Below are 27,592 nucleotides of genomic sequence, written 5' to 3'. Positions count from 1 at the left end.
TGGAGGAGAGAGGCTGTGTGGAAGGCTCCTCCTGTTGTATGTCTGTACTTATGTCCTGTCCTGTTTGGAAGATAGGATTAAAGGTGCACATGCTGGAAAAGTAACAGTCTGTATATGTTTGGGACTGAGACCACAAAAGCAGTTTAGGCAGCGCTGTTCACTGGATAGTTGAAGAAAGCGCCATGTGACAAGAACCAAGAGTGTAAAATTCTTATCAGTCCTAAAGTCTCTCATTTTTCAAGGTTCTTTCTCTCATCTCTTACTTTAACATCTATTGCTTGCCTTTAGAATGCTAATCACTTCAGAATGGAAGTCTTTCAGTCAAAAAGTATCTTTTTTCTTTTAAATTCAATTAGAGATGCTCACCAGAAGACCTGCACTCTCTAGGATTTACATCTTGAAAAAAATACAATTAATTGCTACCAGGCTACCTTAAAAAGAACTGGAAGAAACAATCTGTACCCACATCTTTCTAAAAAGTTATAACCTGAATTCCTAATTAACTCACAATGCTACAAAAGAGCATGGTGTTTGGTCTCTCTCAAATCAATTTCTCATCTTGAAATGTATGAGATACCATATGCTTGTAATAATAAAATTACATGAGGTTAATTGAGTTAATAAATATTTTAATTCAGTCACTAAGCAATTAGTTAAATCTTGGGATATATCTGTGGATAACAAAAAAGTTCTTATGCTATTAATATTAAGACTATTTACTGAATATGCAGTATAAAATACCCTACATTAATATAAACCAATACATTTTGCTATTTTTTCCAGTTGTTATAATCATTCTCTGCTCTTGAATAGATTTTTAAAAATACAATATCAATTTATGTTCTGGGCACCTCAGTGGAATTATCTGTAGATTTAATTATGCAATATCAACTTTTTATACATGTATTTTAATTTAAAAAAAAAGATCGCAAAGTGTCTGATCTGAAAAATAGAACAAATGAGATGGGGTTTATATATCAATAGAGACATATGCTGCAAACAGAGAAGTGAACAATGATGCAATTGATAGTCACAACAAAATAGCTGCTTGATTCGATAACTTACAATTGCACTTCAGAAAATAAAAAAACATTCAAACTGAGTGGAGTTTGTGGATGACCTAAGACTGAATGTGGACACTTTATCTCAGGGTTACCCTCTCTGGACTTCATTGTTGTGTATTTTGAGTTTTGCCTTATTGCCTAGGTTTCTGTAGCAACAGAGCTTAGCTTGTTGCCATAACAATACAGTTAGACTATTAGGGGATAGCTCAGCCAGTCCTGCCTGGTTTTTAATGCACTTTTCATGGATTTGCATCTCTCTGTGTTCCATGCTGATTTCTCTCTGAATACAAGTATTTCCCAAAGATTTAACATAACATTTATATCCTATCAACTTGGTATATTTTTCAGTTCAAACACCTATTATTTAACCCAATTGGGATGATGATGTGAGGTGAACAAGAACATCTTAATTAAAGTAGTTATTAGCTTAGAGCAAAGTCTAGAATGCAGACTCAGGGAAAGACATGTACTTGTACTAAGAAAATGAACACTCTGCGCCTGATATCAATTTTTTTAATACAAATCCCAGTCCTGCAAAGCCCAGTATTACAACAGTGAAACTCACTTGAAGGGTTAGGCCTTTATATAACACACTGGTCGAATTCTGAAATTATCTACAATTCTGAAGGACCAACTGGAAGTTCCTCTGTGCAGATGTTGACTGTCTGATTCACTTGTGGTTTTCATGTTTCTAATTCTTCATTTTAACTGAATTCACATGCAAATAAAACCAAAGCATACTTTCAGATTTCCTGTTAATCCATTAGCTTGAGCTTTGGTGTTTAGACTTTTGGATTAAAGAGTACCGATAGCTTTTCATCTAAATGAAAATGTGCTTTTCTTTTTGAAACTTCACTCAGTAAAATATAAACAATGCACAATTTATAAACAATAAAAAAAAATTAGAGCTGGGGTTGTGATGTCCTCCTAAAATCAAATCAATATTACCTTCACTAATGAGAGAGACATTTTTACCAATATTCACTCTCCTACCTGGTCTTCTATATTCTGTAGTTCCACAAAAGAGATGGAAATGGACACACTCATCTTGAAAGAACTTGCACCAGATAATCAAAACTCTTCTCAAAACAGTTAAAATTGGAACTTTGGAAAGAAACCCAATGTAGGAATAAAAATCCCTTGCTGGCTGGGGTGCAGATTCAAAAATTCTTCCAAGGTTGCCACTGAGCAGGGCATGGTGGTCATAGATCCCTTTCCCCCCAATCTGTCTTTTAGTACCAAAGCACAACACCATCTGTTCAGCTCCTAGTCACGAACTGCACAGCCTTAGGGTTCCAGGAATACTTCTCCACTTCCAGCAGACCTCTCCCATTCAGAAGGTCCCAAAAGGTGCCAGTGGGTTGCTACCCAAAGCAGAACTGGCTCCAATAGAGAATGGATAATCCTATAAAATCTTTGCATCAAATCCTACGGGAGTTGCCTTATTTTTGGCCACTGTTCATCTAGTGGGGTCAGGTCCAATTTTCCATTAACACATCTGGATATCAGGCTGCATGAGAAGCAAATGAAATGGGTACAATGCTGATGAAGTCATTGGCTTCTAGCCTTCCTCCATGGGGGAAAAAAACACACCCCATGCCACCCCCACACAATTAATTGCCCTATGTTCTCCTCGGGTTTAGATCAGGTATCTCAGGACAAACAATGCCTGGAATTACAGATTTTTTTATGACTGGGCTATGTTAGGAGCGATTTATATTTAACCAACCTAAACCTTTTGGGCAACAAGGCACCGGAGGTATTCATCATCCTGACAGATTGGTCTTGTGCAGATTGACTGGTGAAAGCTGGAGGTCTAAAATCCAAAATAGGAAATCAGCACTACCAGTCTAGAAAGTTTGGTTACCCTTTCTAACCTGTCAACACACTTCCTAAAGCTTGACTTGTCTTCTTATTTCAGTTTATCCAGTTTGATTCTTAAATAGATGGTAATGATTGTGGGTCCCTCTGTCTTTTTATGCACCAAATACATGTTGAGCCAGTCTGTTACCTTCAGAATCACCTCCACCAATGACCAGTTTTGCTGGACAGAACCTCTCGGCCACTCATTAAAGATAAGTCTCTGTGAGGACGCAAATGCCCTTTTTTGCCTAGCTGACCCTTAAGAAGAAGTGGGGACTGGTGTGCAGGAAGGCAAGGGACTGAACTGCTAACTCCGATCTGCATAGCTGTGCACAGAGGAGAGGAGGATAGGTTGCTGCCTCTACCACACAGCTCAGCTAAGAGGAAGTGGAGAAAGAAGATATGTGTTAAATGGTGCTGACATCTTCCATCACTACACAGCAGGTAGAAGAGGAAGAAATGGCCTATCTATGGCCTCAGACCTGGACTACACTGACTGGCAAATTCAGTGGCAGTCAATGAGAGTTATGTAAGCCATGCAGAGCTTGCATAAATCCCGTCGACTTCATAACATCCATTTTGCGCACCGTCTCCATTATGCTGCACCAATGGGAAATATGTACCTGTTGACGCAGAGCTACACTTTTTTTGGAGGTGGTTTTAGATCAACTTCCAGATTTATTGAGCGTGTCTTCACTGCTGTTCAATCAAAATCGATCTGACGGTGGCAAATTTGCTGCCATCAGGGCGAATTTGCTGCTGTCAATGTAGACATAACCTCACTTCCTAACCACCTGATAGTGAAGGACAGATCACTATTACTGCTGCATCCTTCAAGAAAACCCAGCATGGGATGGAGGGCATGTGGAGTGACTGGCTACCCCAGCAAACAAGGTGGTAGTGAGGGAAGAAGGGGAGGGTTGTTTTCACCAGCTGTGCCACTTCTCCAAGTACAGAGAAAGAGGCTTCCTCGCTCCACATGAGGGGAGAGTGATGAGTGAAAGTGGATGGATTGGGTACCATGTGCTTAAGTAGGAAGGGTTTTCCAGCTCTGCCATAGAATCTGGGGCCCCTTTGGGTATGTCTGCACTGCAGATGGAAGTGCCTCCCAGCCCAAGTAGACAGACTCGCACTAGCTCTGCTTGAGCTAGCTTGCCAAAAATAGCAGTGTGGATGTTACAGCTTGGGCTAGCCACCAAGTGTGGACCCAGGGGGTTGGACAGGCTTGGATTCAGGTGAGTAGACCATGCTGCCACCCATCTGCCAACATCCACGCTTTAGCACAGCTAGAATGTGTCCAGCTCACCAAGTTAGGAGGCATTCTTCAGCTGCAGTGTATGCACACCCTTAGAGCCCAAGAGTGATCTGTCAGATGGCCTGATGCAAAGTTGTACTTGGCCTCCTGACAGAGACGTGCTTGGTCCCTTAGGAGTCCTTGACCAAAGCACTGTTCCCCATCACTTTGGGTTCAAGGTGAACAGGAGATGGGAAATAACCAAATACACTGAGGTAATGTACTGTTTCTTAGGAAGAACAATGAGGATGCATCTGAAAAAGAACTTTTAAATATAAACAGTTTTAAACATAGAAAGAGCTTTGATTACTTTCCTAATGAGTATAAACACTTCATTACAAGGTATAACTGGAATTATAGCCTATTCTGTTAATACAAATCTAAAAAATTATACTTTCCAAAAACTTATCACTAAGTTACTATACTATCTCAGTATTCACTCACAGTTCATCAGGTTGAGAAGTTATTATCTGAAACTAGTAATGTAGGTGCAATAGAATGGAAATAAGGACCCAGACTTTGTAAAAATGGTAGTGAACTTGTAGGAGGAAAAGTGTGCACATATGTTTTGCCTTGGGGAGCCTAAGGAGATGTGAAATAGAATAATTAAAGACGCATACTGTGTTCCAGAGAGACCACATAGGAGTTCCAGGAAAAAGGTGGGTGAGGCAATATCGTTAATTGGACCAACTTCTGTTGGGGAAAGACTTCACAGAGTTCTTCTTCAGATCTGGGAAAAGTACTCAGTGTCACAGCTAAATACAAGCTGGAATGGATTCTTTAGCATAAGTAGTTAACACACATTCTAAGGGATTATTCAAGGTGAAGTGGCCCATTAGTGCCTCAGTAGTCATAGGACAAAAAGAAGGGATTAGTGAGTTACCATAAACCCAGTATCTTTATTAAGACTGTGATTTGTAGTGTCTATCAAATTTAGGAATTTAAATTCCCAGGCTCATATTTTTAAGCTATTGTGCAGGGAAAAGGCAGGGAAGAAGGAAAAAAGAGAGAGAAAATACAAAAAGGGATGAAAATCTGACCCAATAACTCCAGTGAAAATTTTGTCACTGACTTCAATGGGGCAAGAATTTCATCCAAGGTGTCTAAATGGCTATTAAAAAGGATAAGTCAATTTATCATAATGTTGAGAACAGCTCTTTAAATGTGAAATATTTAAGTCTCAGTTTTGCTTAAGCATTATAATATATTTGTTGCTCGAGGAACAATAACTATTTAGGTTCCAAATATTTCATTTTTTAAACTTTATGTTGATAGTTCTCACAGAGTTATTCTGTCCTTTGTTATTACCTGTGTCAGTCAAGAAAAAGTGTTTTTAGTTTCTGCATTATGTAGGAAGCAAATATCTATTAACTTGAGTAAAGATAGCTACGGAGAGGCAGAGCATCGAAGGACCCAAGCTGGAACTGAAAGAAATGAACAAATCCTTTTATCAGTAAGGTTTTATTAATGTGTTTAATACAGATACTTTTTCACAGTTAAGATTTATGCTTTTATAACGTGCATCACTGTGACTCAGAAGATTAGCTGCTGCTGTATGAATGTCGGCAGTAACGGAATGGTAGATTTTTAAAAAGTTGCCTGCAATATGTAGAACACATCAGTGCATGGTACTGAGTCCTTGATGTTCATAGTTTTCCTAAACTACAGGTCACATAACATATTGACTATTATAGTATTTTTTCATGCTATTTTTATCTTGATGTGGTTGTCATGGTGGGACAACAGCCCTTCTGCATCACTGTTTTGTATCATGCTGGGAGCAAATAGATAGGCACTTGAAAAAACTGTGTTTCTGTTGTTATCTGCCATAGAAGACGTTCAGGGTTTCAGCATATCAGACAACCCAATGAACAACAAATTAGAATATCACTTACAAATAAGCCCAAATATTGTGGATAGACATCTTAACAGTCCATTAATGATGTGTGCCCAGGGCCCTCAGAAATAAGGTTACTTTATCCTCACATATATGGTCTTGAGACTTCAAATAGTATTCTTCATTATGAACCAAACTATACAAACCAGCCCTGAGGCCCTAGCAGATCAGAATCAGATGTGTAATATTTATGTTTTGTTTTGCACAATTTCAGATTTCTTACCATTTCATTCTGTCTGACTTTGCAACTCTAAAGTTTGCTTTGTCCAGTGTTGAAAGAATCCAAAACCTTCAAACCCTCCCTTCTGGTCCCCCTCCCACAGTCCCCAAACATTAGATTTTGCTTTTGTTGGGTACAAATGCTTACTTTTACTCAAAAGTATGAAATAGCTTCTCTAAATTCTTCATGGAATCAGACCCATTTTTGAGCTCAATAATAAGGAAAGAGAATGGTGAAGTAGTTTTACAATTCAGTAGTATTATTTCACACACATTTATTTCACAATCATTTAATTCTCTTTGTGAGAAGAGCAGCAAGTAGTCTGGTGTTACCAGCATTTACAATGTGCCTGCATAATCTTTGAGCACAATACCAGAATTACTATAATTAAAATTGATAGTTGAATTAACTTGTACTGGAAATGCAGTAACAAATTCTGAAATCTAGGTCTACTCCCCTAACTTTCAACCCCTTCAGTGCTGAAGTGACAAAAGAACTACAAATGTAATGGAATAGTTTGCTGCTCACATGTATCTTTTGGCAGATAAATTGCCTGTTTCCCACCTGCTGTCCAGCTTCTTTACTATAGAAAATCTTTCTCTGTTTGCTCTCCTTCCAGCCAAGATAGGTAAAGGGCTACTTCCGCATGAGACAGGCTTAGTAGTGGGATGCTGTATCCTGAGAGTAGGTGAGATGTATAGCATGAAACTCCCATTTGGATCACCATTTCAGAAATAATTCCTATATGAACTATAGGCTATACAAAGAGCCTATTTCATTTCTGAAGGCCATTTATTTTATTGGGATTTAGCCTAAGCAAGGAGTAAATAAGCACTGCAGATTAGGTATCAGAGCTATGGGTATTATTTAGGAAATCATGTCTTTTCACTAGATGCGGGATGGATTTGGGATCCTGACTCTGGGACCCTTGTGCCTGCCTGTGTTTGGTAGACACAACACATACTCACAGAACAGGAATGTATTTACACATTCTTGACAGCAAACGTGCTGATGAATTGAATCAAAATGGTGAAACAGACCAGAAAATCAAATCCATTTGAATTGTATTCTGAACGTTTTTTATTTACCTGACACAGTAACTAAGATGTAGTTCCAGCCTTAATCAGCACTACAGAATAGATGCTAATTGTTGAGAAGCACATGATGTGGTGTATTATGGGAGTCACAAGGGGAGTTTCCAAAACACAGGAATGGTTAAAAATGTAAACAGGATTCCAAACATGGTGAACAGATGAAAAGGTGCCAAAGGAAATATTTGACTGACAGTGTAAATCAAATACATTGCCTGATGAATAATTTTTGGTCGAGATAGGTACACAACTTGAAGAGATGAAGTTTGGCCCTGGAGGTCGGGCACTAGCCTGGGACTTGGGAGACTTGGATTCAGTTCCCTCTTCTGCCACAAGCTTCCTGTGTGACGTTGACTTCTCTGTGCCTCAGTTCTCCATCTCCAAAATGGGGGACAATAGTCCTTCCCCACTTCATAGGGGTGTTGGGATTATAAATGCATTCAAGATTGTGAAGTGTTTAGATATTATTGTGATAGAAGCTACGTTGTACTTTATCCATAGAATAGTCTGCTATATATTTCCATATACTGTAGGAATGCATCCAACATTTTAAAATAAATCCTGTAAACCCACATATTAAGTATTTTTCTTTCTGGGTCCAAAGGTTACTGAAGTCAATGGAAATCTTTACTTTTGATTCAATAGTCTTTGGATCAAAGCCCTCTCTCTACACTTCAACTGAGAATGTAAGTACCAGAAGCAGTTGTAGTACGTGATTTTTGAGTGTCATAGTCTAACAGGTCCCACACACACCCCTTCCTCATGCCATAAGAACTTTTTGGTTAAAAGTTAAATAGTTTCCTTATGTCAGTTATTCATCAGGTTGATCTCTCTGAAATTCACGAGTCACATATTGATGAAAATCACTAACATCTGTGGAAACTTTGTGAAAAAGAATAGTTCCTTACCTTCACATATAAAACCCTACAATCCATGTTTCCTGTACCATGTTCTTTTAAAAAAGAGAAGTGTAAATACCACACAAGGAGTCTTGCTTGTTCTAGCCTTTGTTAGTTGTGAACCCACTCTAAGGTGATTAAAATATTCTGCACTAGATTCAAGAATTGTAAAATGAAAGAGAAATAAACGGGGGGATGATCCTCTTGAACTCTTTGGGATATATTATTATTAATTGTTTGCTTTGTGGTAACATCGAGAGGCTCCAATCAGGAGTAAGCTCCCATTGTGCTAGGCACTATAGGTGTCGCTGCACCAATTCTGCCATGACCACCCCTCACACCCCCACCCATTCGGTGCTAGCAGTCAACCCACGACCTGACCTTATTAGGGTATGCCTATGCGATCAGCTGTGCCTTCGACTCCCACATCCTATATGGGAAACTAAACTTAACTGATCATTATATGGGAAACGAAACTTAACAGCAACCAGGAAACGAAACCTATTGCAAGTATCCCCCGGCCAATCTGGTGCTGGCATAAAGCCCATAAAAGGGGTCTTATCCAAGCCCCTGGCTGATAGCCTTCCCAAACTACCAGCCTGATCACCTGGTCTGGACTCTCCTGCTCCCGTGTACCCCCCCCCCCCCCCCCGAGCACGAATCATCTGTTAGCCGGCCGAGTTCGAGTTTTTACGTTTATTATGCTGTGTCCTTCTCACCTGGATGGTAAGGAGTTAACTGTCAGTCTGGGTTGCAGCTTTACATTCCTTCCTCCTTATCAGTCTGTAACTTGCAGTTAACTGTTTGTTGTCTTTTCAAAATTAGTTTGTACCTGGCAGTTAATTATCTGTTTAAAATCATTCTGTGTCTTGCAGTTAACCGTCAGTTCAAATTCAGTTTATATTGTATAGTAATTGTCTGTTTCATATTCTATTGTATTAGTCTAGAAATGGTTAAAAATCTATATTATTCCTGTTGTTTTATAATACAATTCATTTAGTCATTAATTGATTCATTATTGTCTCTCGGGGATCATTAACCTGTCGGAACAATAGGGACATCGAAATCAGTAAATGGATTAATGCTGGAATAAAATCAACTGTAAGAGAGAGAAAAAATCAGGCTCAAGTCCTTTAACCTTTCTCCAAGCTATCATCGCAATGTGTAATAATGGGGTGTGCAGGAACTAAAGTTCTGTCATTAACTATAAGTTGAGAAAGAAATTATTTCTATGCAGAAAAAAATCACTGTTAAGATATCTAAGATAGAGTTATGGATATTGGCTTACTACACTTTTCCCTCATGTCTATGGATGCTGGATTTTAAAAGTTTGCATTTCATGTTCTCTTATTTCTTACATATTTTTTAAACATTTTTAATTTGGAATCTTAAAAAAAGAAACAGACACATGAAGTCAATGTCAACTCTTATAGGGCATAATTTTTGTACTGAAATCAATTAGTATATTGCAGGCTCAAACTAATAATATTTACATCATTACTCTGTGTCCCATTCTCCAGGTGGGAGAACTATGGGTAAGGTTGGTCATCTCCTTGGGGGAAAAGACCACTTATTTTCTTGCCAACTTGTTACTTGGAGATGTATGTGCAGAAACCACCAGTACGTGCCTGGCCATGGAGAGGTTAGGACAAACAGCATTGATTATTGACTATCATTCAGCCAGAATTGTTTTCATTGTCATTTCATTCTGTAGCTAATGGCATGAAGGTGAAGGTGAAGGTGATGGTTCCCATCTGATATAATCCTTTCACTAGCACTTGGTAGGTGTGTTATGAATACAAACACTGTCAAAGAAAATTGGAACAACAATGTCAACAAAAAGGTCATATCAAGACCAGCACTTAGTCACTTTAAATCAGTCTAGGTTGATCGGAGTTTGTATTTTCTTTCACACTCACATAGCCATTTAACTGTCACTTAGGAAGGTTTCTAATATAGCTGAAGAATATAAATAATACAGTGAACCCATGGGTACAGAATGCTCCAATTTATATGAACTTAAATAAACAGTTCAGTAAAGAAATTTTTGCTTGTTTACAAAGGGCCATTTTTTTTCTGCAGATGAACACAGAACTGCCATCAACTTCAGTGGGAGCTCTAATATGTGGATCTGTGGAGAGAATGACAATTAGATACTATGTTGATGTGTATTCAAAGTATCTAAACATATTAGAAGTTTTCTAGTTAAGAAATTAGGAAGTTTGCCTTGTTTCTTGGTGGCTTTGTGATTATTTACCTAAAATATTCACAAGTAGTGTATTGGAACATCTGATGGATATAATATAATTCACAAGTAACTTCATATGAGGATGTTAAATATAACTCCCTTAAGGCACCACTGATATAAGGTGAAAGTGACCCAACACCTTAGTCTAAACTTCAAAGATAAATCATCCAGGTGTTCTGAAGGCCTTGGAATTTCTGAAGCATGGCAAAGTTTTATAGTCCCCTGGATAGGTGCTTTATTTGATAGCTAGTCAAGAGCAATTTTTCAAAATACTTCCATTGCTTCATAAAGCAACTGAAATGGGCTCAGATTTTCTTTATCTATCCAGCATATATGGATGCTTCTTTGTTCACACAGAAATTTGTGCAAGTATAAATTCATAGTGGCACACAGTAATGTGTAGGTTCAACATAAAACTCAGAGAGCAGCTTAGAATCTCAGAATGTTATTTCTGTGTGTTGCTTCTGACAGTGAGAAAAGTTAAACTGTTATTTATTTAAATGAAAAGAAATAAGCAAGTATTGTGGCTGAAGAGGATAAAGGGCACTTTAAAGTATTTAAGGGCAGAAATAGAAAAGAAGAAAGAACTATTGAAGGTAATTTAATTACTTTAATTTAAATTTTTGAACAATCCAATAATTTGTATGTGGATAATGAGGTACAGGGGCATTATTCTAAGTCATAAAAGTATTTATTAGCTGTTCCTTGTAGTTTAGCGCATTTTGTTTAAATGTAGCAGCTGCAGATGTTCTTACTAATCTGACAGTGATATATGTAGCAGTGGCCTTTGCAGAGTGGCCCACGCTAGGATCATTCTGCCATAGATCCAGGTCAAAAAGCCTGTTTTTCAATAACAATTATGAACCAAAGCTATGCATTCCTTGTATAGCAAATGTATGTTCCGTGCAGCTGCTCCAAAGAAGTCAACAATTTACTCTAACCTCTGACCAGGTAGGTATACCTGTGATGAGTTGTCTTGGTGAAGACTAGCTGCCTGGGCTTTTTCTTCAGCGATTTTCTCTGATTAGATTTGTGTGTCATGTGCAAGGGAAATGGCCAGTCCAGCTACCAGCATGATTTTCCTACTTGCTTCCCAAACCTCTCTGACACAAAGGTTAGGCAGCTGCACATCTGGCTTGTAGCTTTATTGATTGATACCACTTATCGACCTTATACTCCCATAATACTATCCTACTTAAACCAATTCATCATACATTAATTAATTATAATTAACCACAACAATAAATCTCTCAAATGATTAAATAAAATAATTGCCTACAGGCTGATTGCAGAATGCTCCACTTCATTGTATTGCTTACTTGTAGTGGTATGCAATAATAGAAGTGCTATTTTTAGGAAAGGACATTGTATGGGGCCCACAACGCATGACTCAATAGTCTGAATTAGTTCCTATTGAATATGGGGGGAGGGGAAAGGACAAGTGGAGGACAACTTTCCATGTTCACAATTTGTTTAAAAGATAAAACTAAACTAATATAGAAGTTATTTATTCTCAGTATGGTCTATTTTTCTACTTTTAAACTGTATAATTGCTGCTAGCTCTTCCCATGGTTAGAGTCACACCTTGCTTTTGAGAATAATTCATTTCCCTTTGGAATCTGTTGTTAATAGCATCTTTGCTGAAGTCACAATTCTCTGCTGATATAGAGCCGAAAATAAATGGAACTTTTACATGTCAGAGGCTAATCAGCTCAATGATTAGTCAGCACTAGAGGACTTTATATTTTAGAAGCTGACTAAGAGAGGAGAGATTTTTACCTTTATCTAAGGATGGTATCAGTGACATCAGAGTGTTGTATAGTTATCTTCATCTGTTTTGTCTGTTCAGATTGCAAACTTTTTGGGACAGGGACTGCCTCTGTGTTTGCACAGTGCCAGGCATAATGAGGTCTTTGAGGCTATATTAAAATAAATAATAACCGAATACACAATCAAAGTAGGAATTCTAATAGAGATGTTAAGATAAAAGACCAGCAATCAATTAGTCAGGGCTGAAGTTACCTAGTTTTACTTCATGGAGTGCAGAATGTGTGACTACTTACTTTGTGGCACATATGTGCACACTTTGCAAGCAACCTAGGGCCTTCGGAGGCCACCTTACTCATCCTCAGGCTGGCACTATTGAAATGAAAGGGCAGAGAGGTGGAATTTCTGTAGAGACAGAATATAAGGACATTGTGGTTCACATTTACCACATAACTAACTTCCCCATCATGCATCTCATAATAGGAGGAGACCAAGGTAGAATACAAAGGCACACTCCCTTATATAGGACATGCCTTCTAACAGAGAAAGAGGAGGATGATAATCCTGAAACAATGGAAAAGGTCTCATCAAGAGAGGTGAGTAACATGTGAAACATAGATAGGATGTGGTGAAAGGGGATTTGATCATTAGAAATATTCATGGCTGGATATGTGATGACCATGTTACTCATCTGGTTACTTGCCTACTGAATTTGAAGGTGGTGAATCTCTTGAGACAGCTAGACAAGTTTCAAAGGATGAAGTCTGTGGATATGGTACATAATGATACCAAGGATGTAGAAGGGTGTAAAGCAGAGGTCCTGGAACTAAATTTAGGTGATTATCTAGAACCTCTGTGGTAGCTTTCTCTGAAATTATTCTGGTTCCACATACAGGACCACCTACCCTGGGGTCTCAGTGCATGGATAAGAAGATGGTGTAAAGAGACAGGGTGGTTCAGTCCAATATCTTTATAAATTACTCAACTGGTAAGTAAAATAAAAGGTATTTTAATTGTTTGCTGGCATATTAAGATAGATTATTCAGAACAAAGAGATATATTTGTGTATGGTCAGTCTTACAGCAAGGGGATATTACTGTTTGTTGAATACATGGAAAAAGTCAGAAAGCAGAACTATTTTCCTACTCACAAACTGTCTTTTTAAGACATGCTTGACCATTGTGGGGAGGCTACTAACAAAGGTCTGAAGTCTAATTATGGTTTTTGTGATGTGGCTCCCTGCTCACTAGGCACTAGGCTGAAACTAACTCATTTGCTTCTGGGCATCAAGCAACAGTCAGATGGTAAAATCTTCCTGACATATTTTAATCTAGGATACATTTGAACTGTTAACATCTCTGAAGGGCTCAAAATGCCACTGGTGATGGAGGATTAAACAACACAGGTCCCTATCTGTGACTGCTAAGTATAAAAATATATATATTTGAACAGAATGTCATGCTTTAGTAAATAGGAATTTTATGAGGCATTATGCTTAATGTCCGCCATTTGTGGCTGTGTTATTGTGTTCATCATGATAAGGTGTATACGTTTGTTCTCCAGCTTAACCCAGAAGTAAAATTGAAGGTTTGAGGGAGAATGAGAATATATTTGGCAACAGAGAAATTAGCAGCTTCTACTGTGCACATAATCAAGTGGGTTGATCAATAAAACACTACGATAAATTATAACATTTCTCAGCATAAACTGCATCTCTTAATGGGGCAAAACAAATCTTTCCAATTGGGTGGCAATGCGACAATCATCTGAATCAAATGAATCTTTGAACATTTGTGAATTCTGGTTGATCATTTGTGGAAGCATTAAATAGCAAGATTGATAGCATTGGCCCTTGAGGCAATATATTCCGCTGAGTACACCATCAAGTTTTCTGACCATCCATATTGACAAAGAAATGTCAGTTCTTGAGCAGTGTGGAGATGACCTGGACCATCTTGTTATGTCTCACATTCTTGCCAGATTCAGTAGAAGTGTACGATGATTCATGGTGTCATAAGTATCAGACAGATCAACACAAACAGCTCCTCAAATGTTGCAAATTGCAAAGCCACTGTTCGATGTACTGATGTATTCGCAACTTGACCACAACATAAACGCCCTGGGTGGACACTGGTTTGGTTATCAGTCAACTTCCTTTCCATGACTGGTATTATTCTGCCCATTATCATCATATCATATAGCTTGTAGGTTGAGCAGAGCAAGGCTATTGGTCAGTAACTCTTTGCAGAATTATGATCTTTACGTGGTTGACTGGTGCAACCATGTTAGCCTGTCTCCATAATAGAGGCATCTGCACTGTCTCAATATAAGAATTAAAGAAAGCAAGCAGCCTTTTCTCTGCTGTCATCTCAAAATATACATAGTACATAATGATACAAAGAAGTAGGAAGGTGTAAAGCAAAGGTCCTGGAAGCTCAATTTAGATGATTATCTAGAGCCTCAGTGGTAGCTTTCTTTGAAATTATTCTGGTTCCACATACAGGTTCACTTTCCTTGGGGTCTCAGTGCATGGATGAGAAGATGATGTAAAGAGACAGGGTGCTTCATTCCAAAATATAGTAATAGTTCATTATATCCATTGAGTCTACCTGTCTTTCCACATTTCAGCGTTGTCAGCTCCTTAATGTTGAGCTGCTCATGGTGGACATCACTGTCTCTGAGAAGTGAGCAAAGTTCCTGCTTAATTTGTTTCATTTTGTGCTTTGCTTTGTGGACTGTTTTAGACCACTGAGAATAAATTAGTGTGCTACTTGGTTGGGAGAGACTGCGTGAATACGCTTTGGTGGTTGTCCATCAGGGTTCAAGTCAAACAGTTCTGAATTTTTTTTTTATATTGTTTACTTGTTTGTTTTTAAAGTCCATGCATATATTGCATCCAGCATCTCCTGAGATATGCTTTTGAGCAGTATGCCACACCAGGGAAAAAACCTTTTCATAGCGTTTGTGTGTTGGAGTAATATGACAGATGGATCCATCCAATTCAGCTGAAAAGCCTTGCCAGTCAGCCTTTCTGAAGTTTAATCTCAGCAGGTACTTTGTTTTCTTAGGTTGTATTGCAGCCTGTGTTGTCACTTGCACTAGTCTATGTTGTGATCTTAGGATTGTTGCCAGGACCTTCTTTCTGAACTTCCAGAGATGACAAAAACTAGGTCAGGATTGTTCCCCTTGTTCTATTGTGCACTTTCAAAAGTACATTTATCCTTGAAGTCATAGAGCCAGCTCAAGTAGTTTTTTCCCACTCACTATTCAACTTCTTCACCATTGTTGAAGTATCCCCAGATGGTGTTGACTGTTGAAGTCACCTATGTCAAGATACATTATGTTTTCTCCTTGGCAGGGAAAGGTCATTTGGCCATGCTCACTGTTCAGGTGTTTTTTAAAGAGAAACTACTGCTAATTGGTTGAGTTCGATAAGTTCCATTGTTTCAGTACCCTGGTGTTTCACAACAATATTTTTCACCAGTCTTTTGTTACATACAAATATTGTGCTACCATATGTGTTCCTTTTGATGTTCATAGCAGTATGCATGCCAGGTATGTCTGGTGTGGTTGTCTTTCTCTGTGTCTCTTGCAGGCACTTTCATGCTAGAAAAAATGAAACTTCCTTGCAGATGTTGAAAGTGATTATTTTAGGTGCCGTCTTTGACTAAGACCCTGAAAAGGGTCATTTATGTCAACGTCTATGTCTCCTATTACGGTCTCAGTGCATATTGTCAGATTTGATCTCTTACATAGTGAGTTGCAATGGAAGATTAACAGAGAGCATGATATGAACATATCTGACAAAGACGACACGACACTGTGGTACCTTGCACCGCCACAACTCCCTGACTGACTTTCTGCAGACATGAACCCTTTGCCTGTGTCTGCACTACCTTCAAAAGAGTTTGAGTGAATTTGTCTCTGTAATTCCAAGACACACACGTTATCTCAAAGTCCATGCATATGAAAGGAACATTGAGCAATTTCACATATGTTTCTGTTATCTCAAATAACGATTTTTGTACTGCATATAGTTAAAGACTGATGAACTAAATCATGTCAATTGCTTTAAAATATGGAAAGCTTCATAATTAGTTACAGTATTTTAACTAGACTAATATAATTATTTTTAAATTTATAGACACACTAATAAGAAATATCTCCAGGTTATACCCTCTTGGTTAATGAGTCAAAATTTCAGACATTTCATCTTTGAAGAGTCACAGGATCTTGATTTATTCTTTGTAGCTTAGAAAGGTATTTTTCAAATTTAAAAGCATCAGATGTTGCTCTGAAGGCTTCATTAACATGCAGATTAGCATAAATAGTGCAAAGTGATGAGTTGATTTGACTGGCCTCGAAAGAATACATCAATTCATTTCAAATCCTAATGTGTATATTAATGGAGTTCAGGAAGCCACATTCATCATCCTGTGACTGATAAGGAAAGTAAATACTGACTCATTTAAACATGTACAAGACTTTACCAACTGTTTCCTCAGCCTTTATCATAAACATTTTTTCATCAAATAGATTGGTTTATGTAGACACTGTTTATGACTGCCTTGGACTGTTGTAACAATCACACACTTGGAATGTATATGGGAGGATTTAGTAATGGCCTTTAAATCGAGTCCTCTTCATTTTTTTCAGCTGTCATCCAATTTATTACTGATGTTCTTCAAAACAAAACTAATTTCAGGCAATTTAACTGCAGATCTTGTTAAAATTAATCATTTCGTATATACAAGATCATATTATACATATAGTACATTAGGAGGAAAGATGGTCTAGTGAATAGTACACTGAAAGGAGACCTGGGTTCAATTCCCTGATCAATCAGACTTCCTGGGTGACCTCAGGCAAGTCACTGAATCTATCCTATGCCTGAATTTCGGTAAAATGAGCATAATATTTCCCTACCTCACAGGGTTGTTGTGAGGATAAAATGCATTAATGAATGTGATGCACTCAGATAAGTGATGAGCGCTACATAAGAATCTAGAATGTAATGTAGAGTTTTGTTAAACGAAAAGTCAAGACATCATTTATTGCGGGTTCCCATGAGTTTCCCAGCTCTTCATACAAAGTAGCTGACCTAAAGCTACAAAGCACATATGTTACTTTTTCAATGTACACTGTTACTTGAGATCACTCGCTTTTGTTTCTGCTCAGACCCTTTACTGTGTGGGAAGGATGGATTAATATTGACTTTCCATTTACTGCAGATCGGAGCTGCCCTCCTTTTTTTTTTCTCTTATGACCTGAGTGGAAAGTACTTTCTTGCCAGTGCTGAATTTAGCTTTCAAATCAATTCTGTATGGGCATGACAGAATAGATAAGGCACAACTGTGGTTAAACACAAATTGTACTGTTGGAAAGAGAAAAAATCTTGGTTTGATATATTTTCATAAAGGTCAAAATGGGGGTTTTGAGAATTATTAAATCAGAATTAATTTACAAAAAATTGTCATCCAGTTACTAAAGAATTTGAAAAACACTAAAACATAATGTGAAATCTTACCCTAAAAAAAGATGCTTTCCAAATCCAACCTAAATGCTCTTAAGTACTCCCAATGTATGCTTTTTCCATTTCCTTTTTACTCGTTTTAGCTGAGGGTTCAAATTCAGTTATTTATACCAACTGAATTTTTGTTTAAATATGTGCAGATACATAATAGACTGCACATAAAAAGAGCAGTTATCTTGAATTATTCAGGAGTGTTGTATGATATTGTTCAAGACTGGAAGAGCTACAACTTAGTCTCAGCTTTTAATTAATAGTATTTATAGATGTTGAAGGATGATGATATGGTTAAGGGTCGGTGCTGGTATTCTGGATATATAGGTTCAGTCCCCAGCCCTTCCACAGACTTTGTGTGACCTTGAGCAAGTCATTTAGCCTGACAATGCATCGATTCTCCATCTTCCATTTGTCAGTTCTATCTGTTTCTATTTATATTGTGGTAGCCCATAGAGGCACCAATCAGAGAGCAGGTTCCTGTGATGCTAGACACTGTGCTAACGGATGAAACAAAGACAGTCTCAGAGAGAGGCAACAGGGTGAGTATACAGATAAATGGAGGATGGGGATGAGGTAACAGCAAAGATGGGTACATTTGTATATGTCTGCTGAGGCTGTGGAGCCAAAGGAGAGGTGTTGTGGTTGCTATTACAGGTGGCATCCCCTTTAGTACATAGGGAGGCAGAGAAGACCAATATTGCCAACCACACACATTCAGAAATAATGAGGTACACCTCAAAATCATGAGACTGGATTTACAACTGTGAAATTTTGAATGAATGAATGAATATAGACTTCTTCTACATCTTCTGTTTCTTGGGTTCCAGGGTGAGCTCAGGCTATGTTTGCAAGCTTTTTTCCTGCAGCCAGGAGAGCTTTTTCTAAATAAAAGCTGAAGTTCTCATGTAAGCCCTTGGCTTCAGGAGTTGTAGCTTTAAATAAAACATCAAATATTGCAGATGATATCAATGCTGACAGACTTACTTGGGGGGAAATCACCTACATGAGCATTAGGAGCCAAGAGGGAAATTCACTAAGCAGAGAAGAGGCTAAGTGGGGAGCAGGAGCTCAGTGAGACCTAGGAAGGAGTGAGTGGGGTGCTGATGAAGCAGGGAGGTGCAGATGAAAGTGAGTTGGAATGAAGGTCCTTTCCAGGAAATTGTTGGGATTCCCTTTGAGACCTTTTTTCCCGCTTGGCTTCCCAAGAACTTAGTTTCACTCCAGCCTTCATCGTTGAAGTATCTTTATTTGGCATATAGTTGTGCTAGACTGAGTTGATGAGACTCAAACGCAGGGGGGATGAAGCAGGAGATATCACAGCTCCGAAGTTACCGAGAAACCTTCTCCCTTTGTATACATTACACATCTCATTGCATTTTACTATACATTGCATTACATATTTTTGATTGAATTTGTTACTTTGCAGGAACCAATCCCTGTGCAGTGTGCGCTGTCCATGCACTGTCCATGGTTTTACTTCCTTTTTATCTCATCTCTATATTCATAACTTATTTTGTCCCTTGTTATTTATTTCATAGTAAATACAGCAGAACCCCATTTATTTGATCTACTTGGTACCAAGGCCAGATCGGATAATCAAAAATTCAGATAATCTAGAGAATTGGAAAGTGCGAGGCTGCAGCGCCATCTAGTGGCCCTAGGAGAGATCACCCGCTTCTGGACATGTGTGTGCTGGTAGTTCGGTTAATACGGACAGTCGGATAATGTATGGTTGAATAAACAGGGTTCTACTGTAGTTCCCTGAGTGTCCTCCCTCTCACCTTAGTTGGCTGATACATTCTGTCTTCTTAGCCTACTGACCTAGTTACTTATCTTATTTAGCAGAAACATGGTGTTTTCAAATTGATTATTCATTATTTTACTAATTTTATCTTCCAAAAAATGAGGCATTCCTCCATGTGTTAATTACTCCTGTCTGGCCAGCCCTCAGGTACAATCCAAGTAGACTTCACTTGTTTTCAATATCTGAGTTAGAAAACAATTGTATGCAAAGAGGCCACATAGTACAAACCTTTTGATTATTTTAACTCAGTATCTATTTAAAAGACAATTCTTGTATCCACTAAACACAATTGAACTGCTCTGAATGGCCAAGGAAAATGAACTTCTGCTACAAGTCTATATCAATCAATAGAAATGTAAATCTTGGACTATATTTCATTTTTTGATCCTTTAATGTACCACTTACCTTTCACATGGCAGGTATATGTTTTCAGATAGCATCACATTTTTTTTTCTGTCGGTATATGAACACAAATTGTCCTTCAACTTTTTTTTTTCCAGATTGTTCAGTAATTGTGGGTATACCTACTTTTATCATCTGATAGTGTGGCTTGACCTACAAGGTACTCTTCATTCCAGTAATAAACATTACTGTTGGATTTCTGACAAAACAACAGAGATGCAGGTTTTGTTGCAGACTATTTTGTTTTCTGTGGCTGGTTCTCTTTTGATAAAAAGTAGCTGTTATTTGTCACACTGACAGGTACACCTACTGCGTAATGCTGGCGATGAAGTTACCATCACTGTACAGTACCTCAGGGAAGCTCCATCATTTCTAAAGCTCCCATTAGGTAAGAAGAAATTCATGGGTACAGGTATTTTTTTCTCTTTGCAATATTTCTCATAATGAGCAGACACTGACAGAAATAATAATCTTATCTTCAGATGTTTTACTACAAGAAGGTCTATTCATTAATATACTCTATTATTTAAAGTTCAATGTGTAAGAATATAGGCCTAGATTTTTAAATATATATAGGTGTTGCCGCACTCCTAACTGATTTAGGAGCTTAATTTTTATTTGCAAAGGTGATTTAGGCATTTAAGAGTCTAAATCCCATTGACTGTCTGTGGGATTTTGGTTTCTAAGTGCTAAATCCCTTTTGAAAATGAGATGTAGGTTCTTAAATCAGTTGAGTGGTGCAATGCTGAAAGTAACAATACCTAAATATGTTTGAAAATTTGGGCTGTAGTATACACCTCATGATTCCTTTTGTATAATGTGTTTCAAATAAACCAAAAATCTCTCCTGAAATGTAACCACAGTGCCATTTTCAATGAATAAATATAAAAACTTATTCAAAATGAGAACTGGTTGAATAATGCAAAATTGGTGTAAAACTGTAAACCCCAAAGCTGCAATCACACTTTTGACTGTGGTGTAGAAATACCCTAAGAGGCTTAGGCACTTTTGAAAATCCCACCCATAATTCTGTCTTCCTTCCTTTCAATGTCAGGACATAAATTCATGATACTTCCTTAGGCTGGAGTCTCTCAGTGTCTGTTCTGTTTTTTTCAGTTCTCCAGTGCTCACGTTTTCTTCCTTACTGCTTTTTCTGTCACATGCCATCAAAGATCTATGGCGGCAATAGGGAGGCTCTCAAGGATTTTTCTTTGAGGTGTCTTTGCTTGCATTTTGGGCTCAATGGTAATATGATGGCTCTTCCCCCTTTATCCTTGTGTTTTCAGGGTGTATATCTATGATGTAATAAGCAACCTGGGTTAATTAGACCATCTAAGGTCTTGTCTATACTGCTTTGTTGGTAAAGCTATGCCTGCAGACCCCCTAGTCAGGAGACGGTGTAAGCCAACAGAAAGCATTCTTCTGCCAACATAGCTAAACCACTCCTCAAATATCATTAACTATGCCAACAGAAGAACTCTTAGTTGTGCTATGGGGGTTTTGCCAGCATAGCTATGTTGGCTATGGGGTGTGATTGTTTTCACTCTGTAAGCCAACAGCTGACAAAAATGTGTAGTGTAGACTAAGCCTAATACTGGGTCTGCCATTTAGCCATTTTTGTGATGCAAGACAAGTTGGGAGCCTCCTTTTTGTTGATTATGTAGATGATAAAGGTCTTCCTGACCTGTAACCTTACACTGATCTACTGGTGTGTGTTTGTTGCTTCTTGTTAAGACTTTGCTGAGTGGCTGAATTATGACTGCATTTGTCATTCTGAAATTAGAATGGTCTGTGTGTCAGTTTGCACTTCTTGTGGATTGTAGTGTACAGATAAGCTTTGTATTGGATAGGAATAGAGGTGTGTGGTTGGTGAAAATCTTTTTTGACTTTCCACCAATTTAACAGATGAAAGGAGATGCGACAAAATCAGTCTGTCAGTGGTGCTTATCAATGGTATAGCAAAAAAAACCCCCAAAAGCCCAATGTCTGAGCAGCAAACCTTCCCACAGTAACTATAGGTCCATTCTCCAGATGGAGGTTGAAGCATACTCTGCTTCCTGGGTCACCTGCGGGCCTCAGCCTGGGCTCCCTGTGGTGATTGCACCAGCCTTAACCCAGCTTCTCCAAACTGAGCGATTGTGAGCAGGATTTTTCCAGTTGTCAGTGGGAATGCTGTATTTCTTGAGACCTTGCTTGATCTTGTCGCTGTATTGGAGCTGTATTGGAGCTTTGGCCTTCCTCTGCATCACAGGCTGTTCTTAAATTGGCCGTAAAGCACAGCCTTCGGAAGATGATCTTGAGGCATGTGCTCCATGTGTCCCAATCAGTGAAGTCTGCAAACATCCAGCATGGTCTGCATAGACTGTAGGCTGGTTCTCTGAAGGATCTGGTTATTGGTGATCTGTTGGTCCCAAGTAACTCCAAGGATTTTTCTAAGACAGCAGAAGTGGAAATTGTTCAATCTCCACTCCTGCTTGGAAAATGTGACCCAGTTTTCATAACCGTGAAGGAGGGTACTAAGGACACGAACCTGATAGAAGGACACCTTTGTGTTCAGGGTTAGCAACTTATTTCAAACATGTGAGGTAAGTTTGACAAAGGTGGCAGAAGCTTTGCTGATTCTAGCATCAAGTTCCCTATCAAGATAGAGTGAGATGGTAAGAATTTAGCTGAGATAGCAGAAGTAAGTGACCTTATCCAGAGCTTCATTACCGACATAGATTTTAGGTAGAATGTTGGTACCCTGTGACATGACGTTTTCTTAATATTTATTACCATGCCAAATTTGGTGTATGCATCAGAGAACTTTTTCATCATGACCTGAAATTCATCAGGTGAATTGGAGATGAATGCAGCATCATCCATGAAAAGCAGATCCCAAATAGTAAGCTGGGTGACATGCCTGCTGCTCTGGAATCATCTCAGTTAAAAAAACTGCTGTCCATCCTCAATTCAGTTGGTACGCCAAATTAATCATTTCCAAAGGCAATGTAAGAAGAGTAGAGAAGATGCCAAAGCCAGTGGGCGCTAAGTGGCAGCCTTGATTCATACCAATATCAATACTAAACTCAGATGAAGATTCATTTTCATACTTGAATAGGGAGAGCACCTTTTGTGGACAGCAAATTTTCAGCAGGATCTTATAGATGCCATTCCCGCTAACCATGTCGAACCATGTGTACCAAATTCCCAGTGCATAAATGTGCATCCCACACAATTCAGCACCATTGGAAAGCACCCGGCTAATGAAGCTTCACTCCAGAGTAAGGGAGAGTGAAGTGGTAAGTGGAAAGCATTTTGTTTCATTTGTTTGTTTGGGGGCTGTTTGCGAGTTCGGTAAGTGAAGTTTAGAATATGTTTTGAGGTTGTTATGTACTTGGCATTCGGTGTAGATTCTGCTCTACTTCCACTGAAAATGAAGTGGGAGAGACTGAAGAGCTGCTTTATGGATTAAGGCTACCGTCACCAGGTGGCATTGAGATGCACCCATAGGCAAATGGCTGAAATAAAAAATTAAACCACACTTTGTTAGTTCCACAATTTTATTCCAAATGTAGAAATATTGCCTATTAAAACCAGTTTTACTGGAAACCTACCAGTCTAAAAAATATATTTTTTGAGCAAGGTCTGTATATCACACATCAAACTATAGAATTTTTTTATTCAGTGAATGTAGGCAATGTGTTTGATAACTTTATTTTCAAGCTTCTAAATCTTCCACACTAATATTTTATAAAATAAATGAAAGCATGATTAAGTTAAATAAAGAACATCAATCACCAAACTTCCACTGCTGTAAGGCATTTTTAGAATAATTATAAATACCTGTTTTTAGCAGATTTAAAGGCATGAAGAAACTACTAAAACCTCAAATATGCCCAATAGTGTTCAAAATTTGGTAGGAAATTATTCTGTGACTTTCCCATTGAATGTGGTTTTAGCACATCTGGAGGTATAACAAACATTCTTGGGGGACACAGACAAAGGCACTCTGGCTGTTTGGAAAAATTAGACAAGAAAGAAATTATTCTACTCTATCTAAAATATGTGCATAAATTGTTATGGAGAAGATGAGCCTTATCTATGAATGTATTTCCATTTTCCTAAGCCCTACAAATGTGCATGGAATAGAAGCATAAAAAAACCATATGGACATGAACAATTGTCATTCTCTGTTATGTGTTATTAAGTTAGAGACTTGATAGGCCTATTAATAAGATATGATTTAAGAGGAATTTCAAGTGATCACTGCAGACAGAATAATGAACTTTTGGTGATAATGAAAGTGGAGCAGTGAGTTTGATTTTTACATACTTTTGTCAATATAATCAGATTGCCATAGTAAATTAAATGTAAAAAATACAGTATTTCAGTGTGAAGTTTGCACAATTAAGCAAGCAAGCAAGCAAACAGAAACAGGAATTGAATCTAAAAGCAGAACCTAAACTGTGCTCTTACACATATACATTGTAATAATCTTGAATGATGTAATCACATACTATTTCTAATATAATATGTTATTCTGTATCTTGAGATACACATACATATCTCACATTGTGTGATGGCAGTGTATCTATCTAAAGACAGCCTCATAACGCATACATGCAAGAGGAGGAATTAGCTTAAAACTTGGCTTAATAACCCCAATTCTCTAAAATAATAGGCATTCATCAACAAAAAAAATCAGACCCATTAATGAAGTTTACATGTCCACTTAATAGGCACCATTAAAGCCAAGTACTAAGATGCATTTAGAAACCAATGCATGCATATGCCCTTAAAGTGAGATTTTCAGCACTGACTGGGAAATTTAACTATTCATTTTAATGAGAGATGTGTGACTAAATTCTCTATTCAGCTTTCAAAAGCTTTACTGCCAAAGGGCTTAATCTGACAAACGCATAAGCACTTGAGTACTCCCACTGTGCAAAGTCTATACATAACGATGTCTAACTGCCTTCATCTTTCTCATCATGTAAAAGTACAGCATATGATCAATGCATGCTGTTGCCTGTCATGCTAAAAGGCAGTCACATGTTTGTTTTTGTTTGGGGTCTTTCACATCAGAATCCTTCCTTGGTTGAAAAAATGATGACTTGTTTAATATTTTGACATAGTTAAGCAATTAACTTTCACCTTCTGTTTTTCAGGTTCCCCTGGACCATCCAGTGATCATAGCAGTGGAGCTTCATCACCTCTCTTTGACAGTGGTTTACATTTAAATGGAAACTCAACTAACACAGTAAGCAAATTGATTCCAGGTAGTCTAATTATAATCCGTGTTCTCAACTACCTTCCCAAACCCAGTTTCAAATGGTCAATCAAAATGAATTGTTTTAAATTGGTTGAGAAAATACTGTGATCTATAGATTTAAGGAAAAAATCTTTGTCAGTTTCTTCTAAATTATTTAGTTATCTAGGGAATTATCATAAAGTCACTGCCTAACTTCTAAAAGTGACCACAGTATAATAGGAAACATTTTATGTGAACATTCAGATACTTTATTGAATTTAGTACAAATATAGAAACCAAAATATACCTGCTATGCCAGAAGGCATTTCAAGATTTAATTAATGAGAAACAAATTGGCATGCTAGGAATAGAAAATAGATAAAGGGAAAGAAAAAGGGAAGGTAGGGGATAAGAAAACTGTTTTAACAATATGTTTAAATTGAACCAAAATGAATGCCAGCTATTTTACATTTCTACAGTATGTAGCTAAAACAGACAGATTAATATCATGCAAAGGTCTATTCAATCTGCTGTTTAGAGGCTCTCTCAAGGCAGACGATTATTCACCAAAGTTATTGAATGTATGATAGTTTTAGCAGATAGCACTGTTGTTAATTTAACATGAAGTTAAAAAAATAAGCACCCTTTATACCCCCCAAACTTCTTTTGCTGGCCAGTCATAATCCTAGTTTTTACATTTGGATGCCAACTTTCCCAAGGGAATGGAAAGGGAAGGAGTAATGGTGTGACCATAGCCATTACCCCCTGTCACTTCAACCAATAGAGCGAGGCTAGTGTAGAAAGAAGGAAAACACATATTGCACCCAGTAAAAGGATATGACAGAAATCTTCTAGCCATGCTTCCCCAGCACTCCAAGAGGCATTGTGCCTCAACCCAGTTCATTGTCTCTAGCAGCCCTCACTGGGATGATGCACCTTTGCAGACGCTCCCATTGTGGGTCACAGTCTTGCTGTAACAGGGCTGTTGATTCACAATTCATTAAATTCATATTTTTTCTCCTCATTATCAAGGCTCATCACGCTTACATATTTTTGATTCATAGTGTTGATCTCCTCATCCCTTCAGCTCAGCCAGTGATGTCTTTGTCTACTGCTTGCTTGTCTGCTGCTCTCATAAACATTATTGTACTTTTTCTCATGGCATCTTTCCTTGATGATGCTGTGATGTTGACCATGCTGGGGAGTCATGCTGAAATAGCTTAAACACGGCAAAACTGCAAAGAAATGAGAAGGCGAAGCCCTAAATACTAGTGTTTTTTCTTACATAAAATATGCCAAGCCAGCAACAAACAGGTTCTGATCACCTCAGTGGACATTCAGAAGACAAAAACACAGTTCCCTCAAAACCATCCAGCACTCTAGCTACCCCCCAGACAGCCATTTATGATGGGGATTACTGAAAATCTTTACCCATCATATGTAAAAAAAGTTATTCCAATCCCAAAGGACTGGATACATTATCAATGAATAGGTAAATGAATAGTCTAGATCTCACCCAAATACACACTTAATTTTATTAACTAAACTAATATTTATTAAAAAAGAGAGAGAGAGAGAGTATGGTTAAAAGTTCATATACACACACATGAGAATAAAAGTTCATAGGTCAGCTCCAAAGTATAGATGATAAATTGAGTTGCAAAGTTCTTTTAGGATCAGGTTGAAGCTGTGGTGAAATAAACTGCTAATTTGCAAAAGGTCTCTGGAAATTATCCAAACAGCTTGGGGGTCATCAATTCTTGTTTAGAGCTTCCTTGTTAGAAAGCCAGTCCAGAGAAGTGAAGCAGGAAATAAAGACCAAATAGTCCATGTGCAGAGTTGTTCAAATTCTCCCATGAGAATTAGCAGGGTGGACCAGAACAAGCTGGGATCTTAGACTTATGATTCAAATATTCTCTGTCAAAGCTCAAGTCATCCCATGATAAAAAAGATCAGGACCTTAGAGTCTTTTATAGATCCATTCATGCTTATTGTTATCTTCTTGACAATAGATATCACAACAGGTAATCCTTGGGTGAGTAATAAGTAATTATTTGTGGCTTTGCAGTAACAACTACTTTCTACGCACACCGGTAACTAGCTACATTAGCACAAGACAATCAACAATTTATACAGGTAGTTGCTATTTAAACTTCAAAGAGAGATAAAAACAATAGTATCATTACATTTGAGTTTTATCTAAATGTTAATATCTTCCTTAGATTTTTGAACTAACAGAATATAGTGAGAGACAAGAACCATTTGGTTATATTTGTAGTCACT

The 27,592-nt window shown here is 37.9% G+C and overlaps 1 protein-coding gene across 1 annotated transcript in view; it reads left to right on the top strand.

The window, feature by feature from the left end:
- The window catches only part of SNTG2 (syntrophin gamma 2), a 429,181-nt gene that overhangs the window by 254,698 nt on the left and 146,891 nt on the right, over positions 1-27,592 (top strand). Inside the window, exons 7-8 of the mRNA XM_067544886.1 lie at positions 20,377-20,464; positions 25,227-25,318. Coding sequence (XP_067400987.1) covers positions 20,377-20,464; positions 25,227-25,318 — 180 coding nt within the window. The remainder of the gene's footprint in view (positions 1-20,376; positions 20,465-25,226; positions 25,319-27,592) is intronic.

This window comes from Emydura macquarii, unplaced genomic scaffold, assembly GCF_026122565.2.
Source record: "Emydura macquarii macquarii isolate MOO-44397 ecotype Brisbane River unplaced genomic scaffold, CSIRO-AGI_Emac_v2 contig_1027, whole genome shotgun sequence".
NCBI lineage: Eukaryota > Metazoa > Chordata > Testudines > Chelidae > Emydura > Emydura macquarii.
Note: the sequence above shows the minus strand (reverse complement) of the source record. Positions and strands in the feature narration are given on the sequence as shown.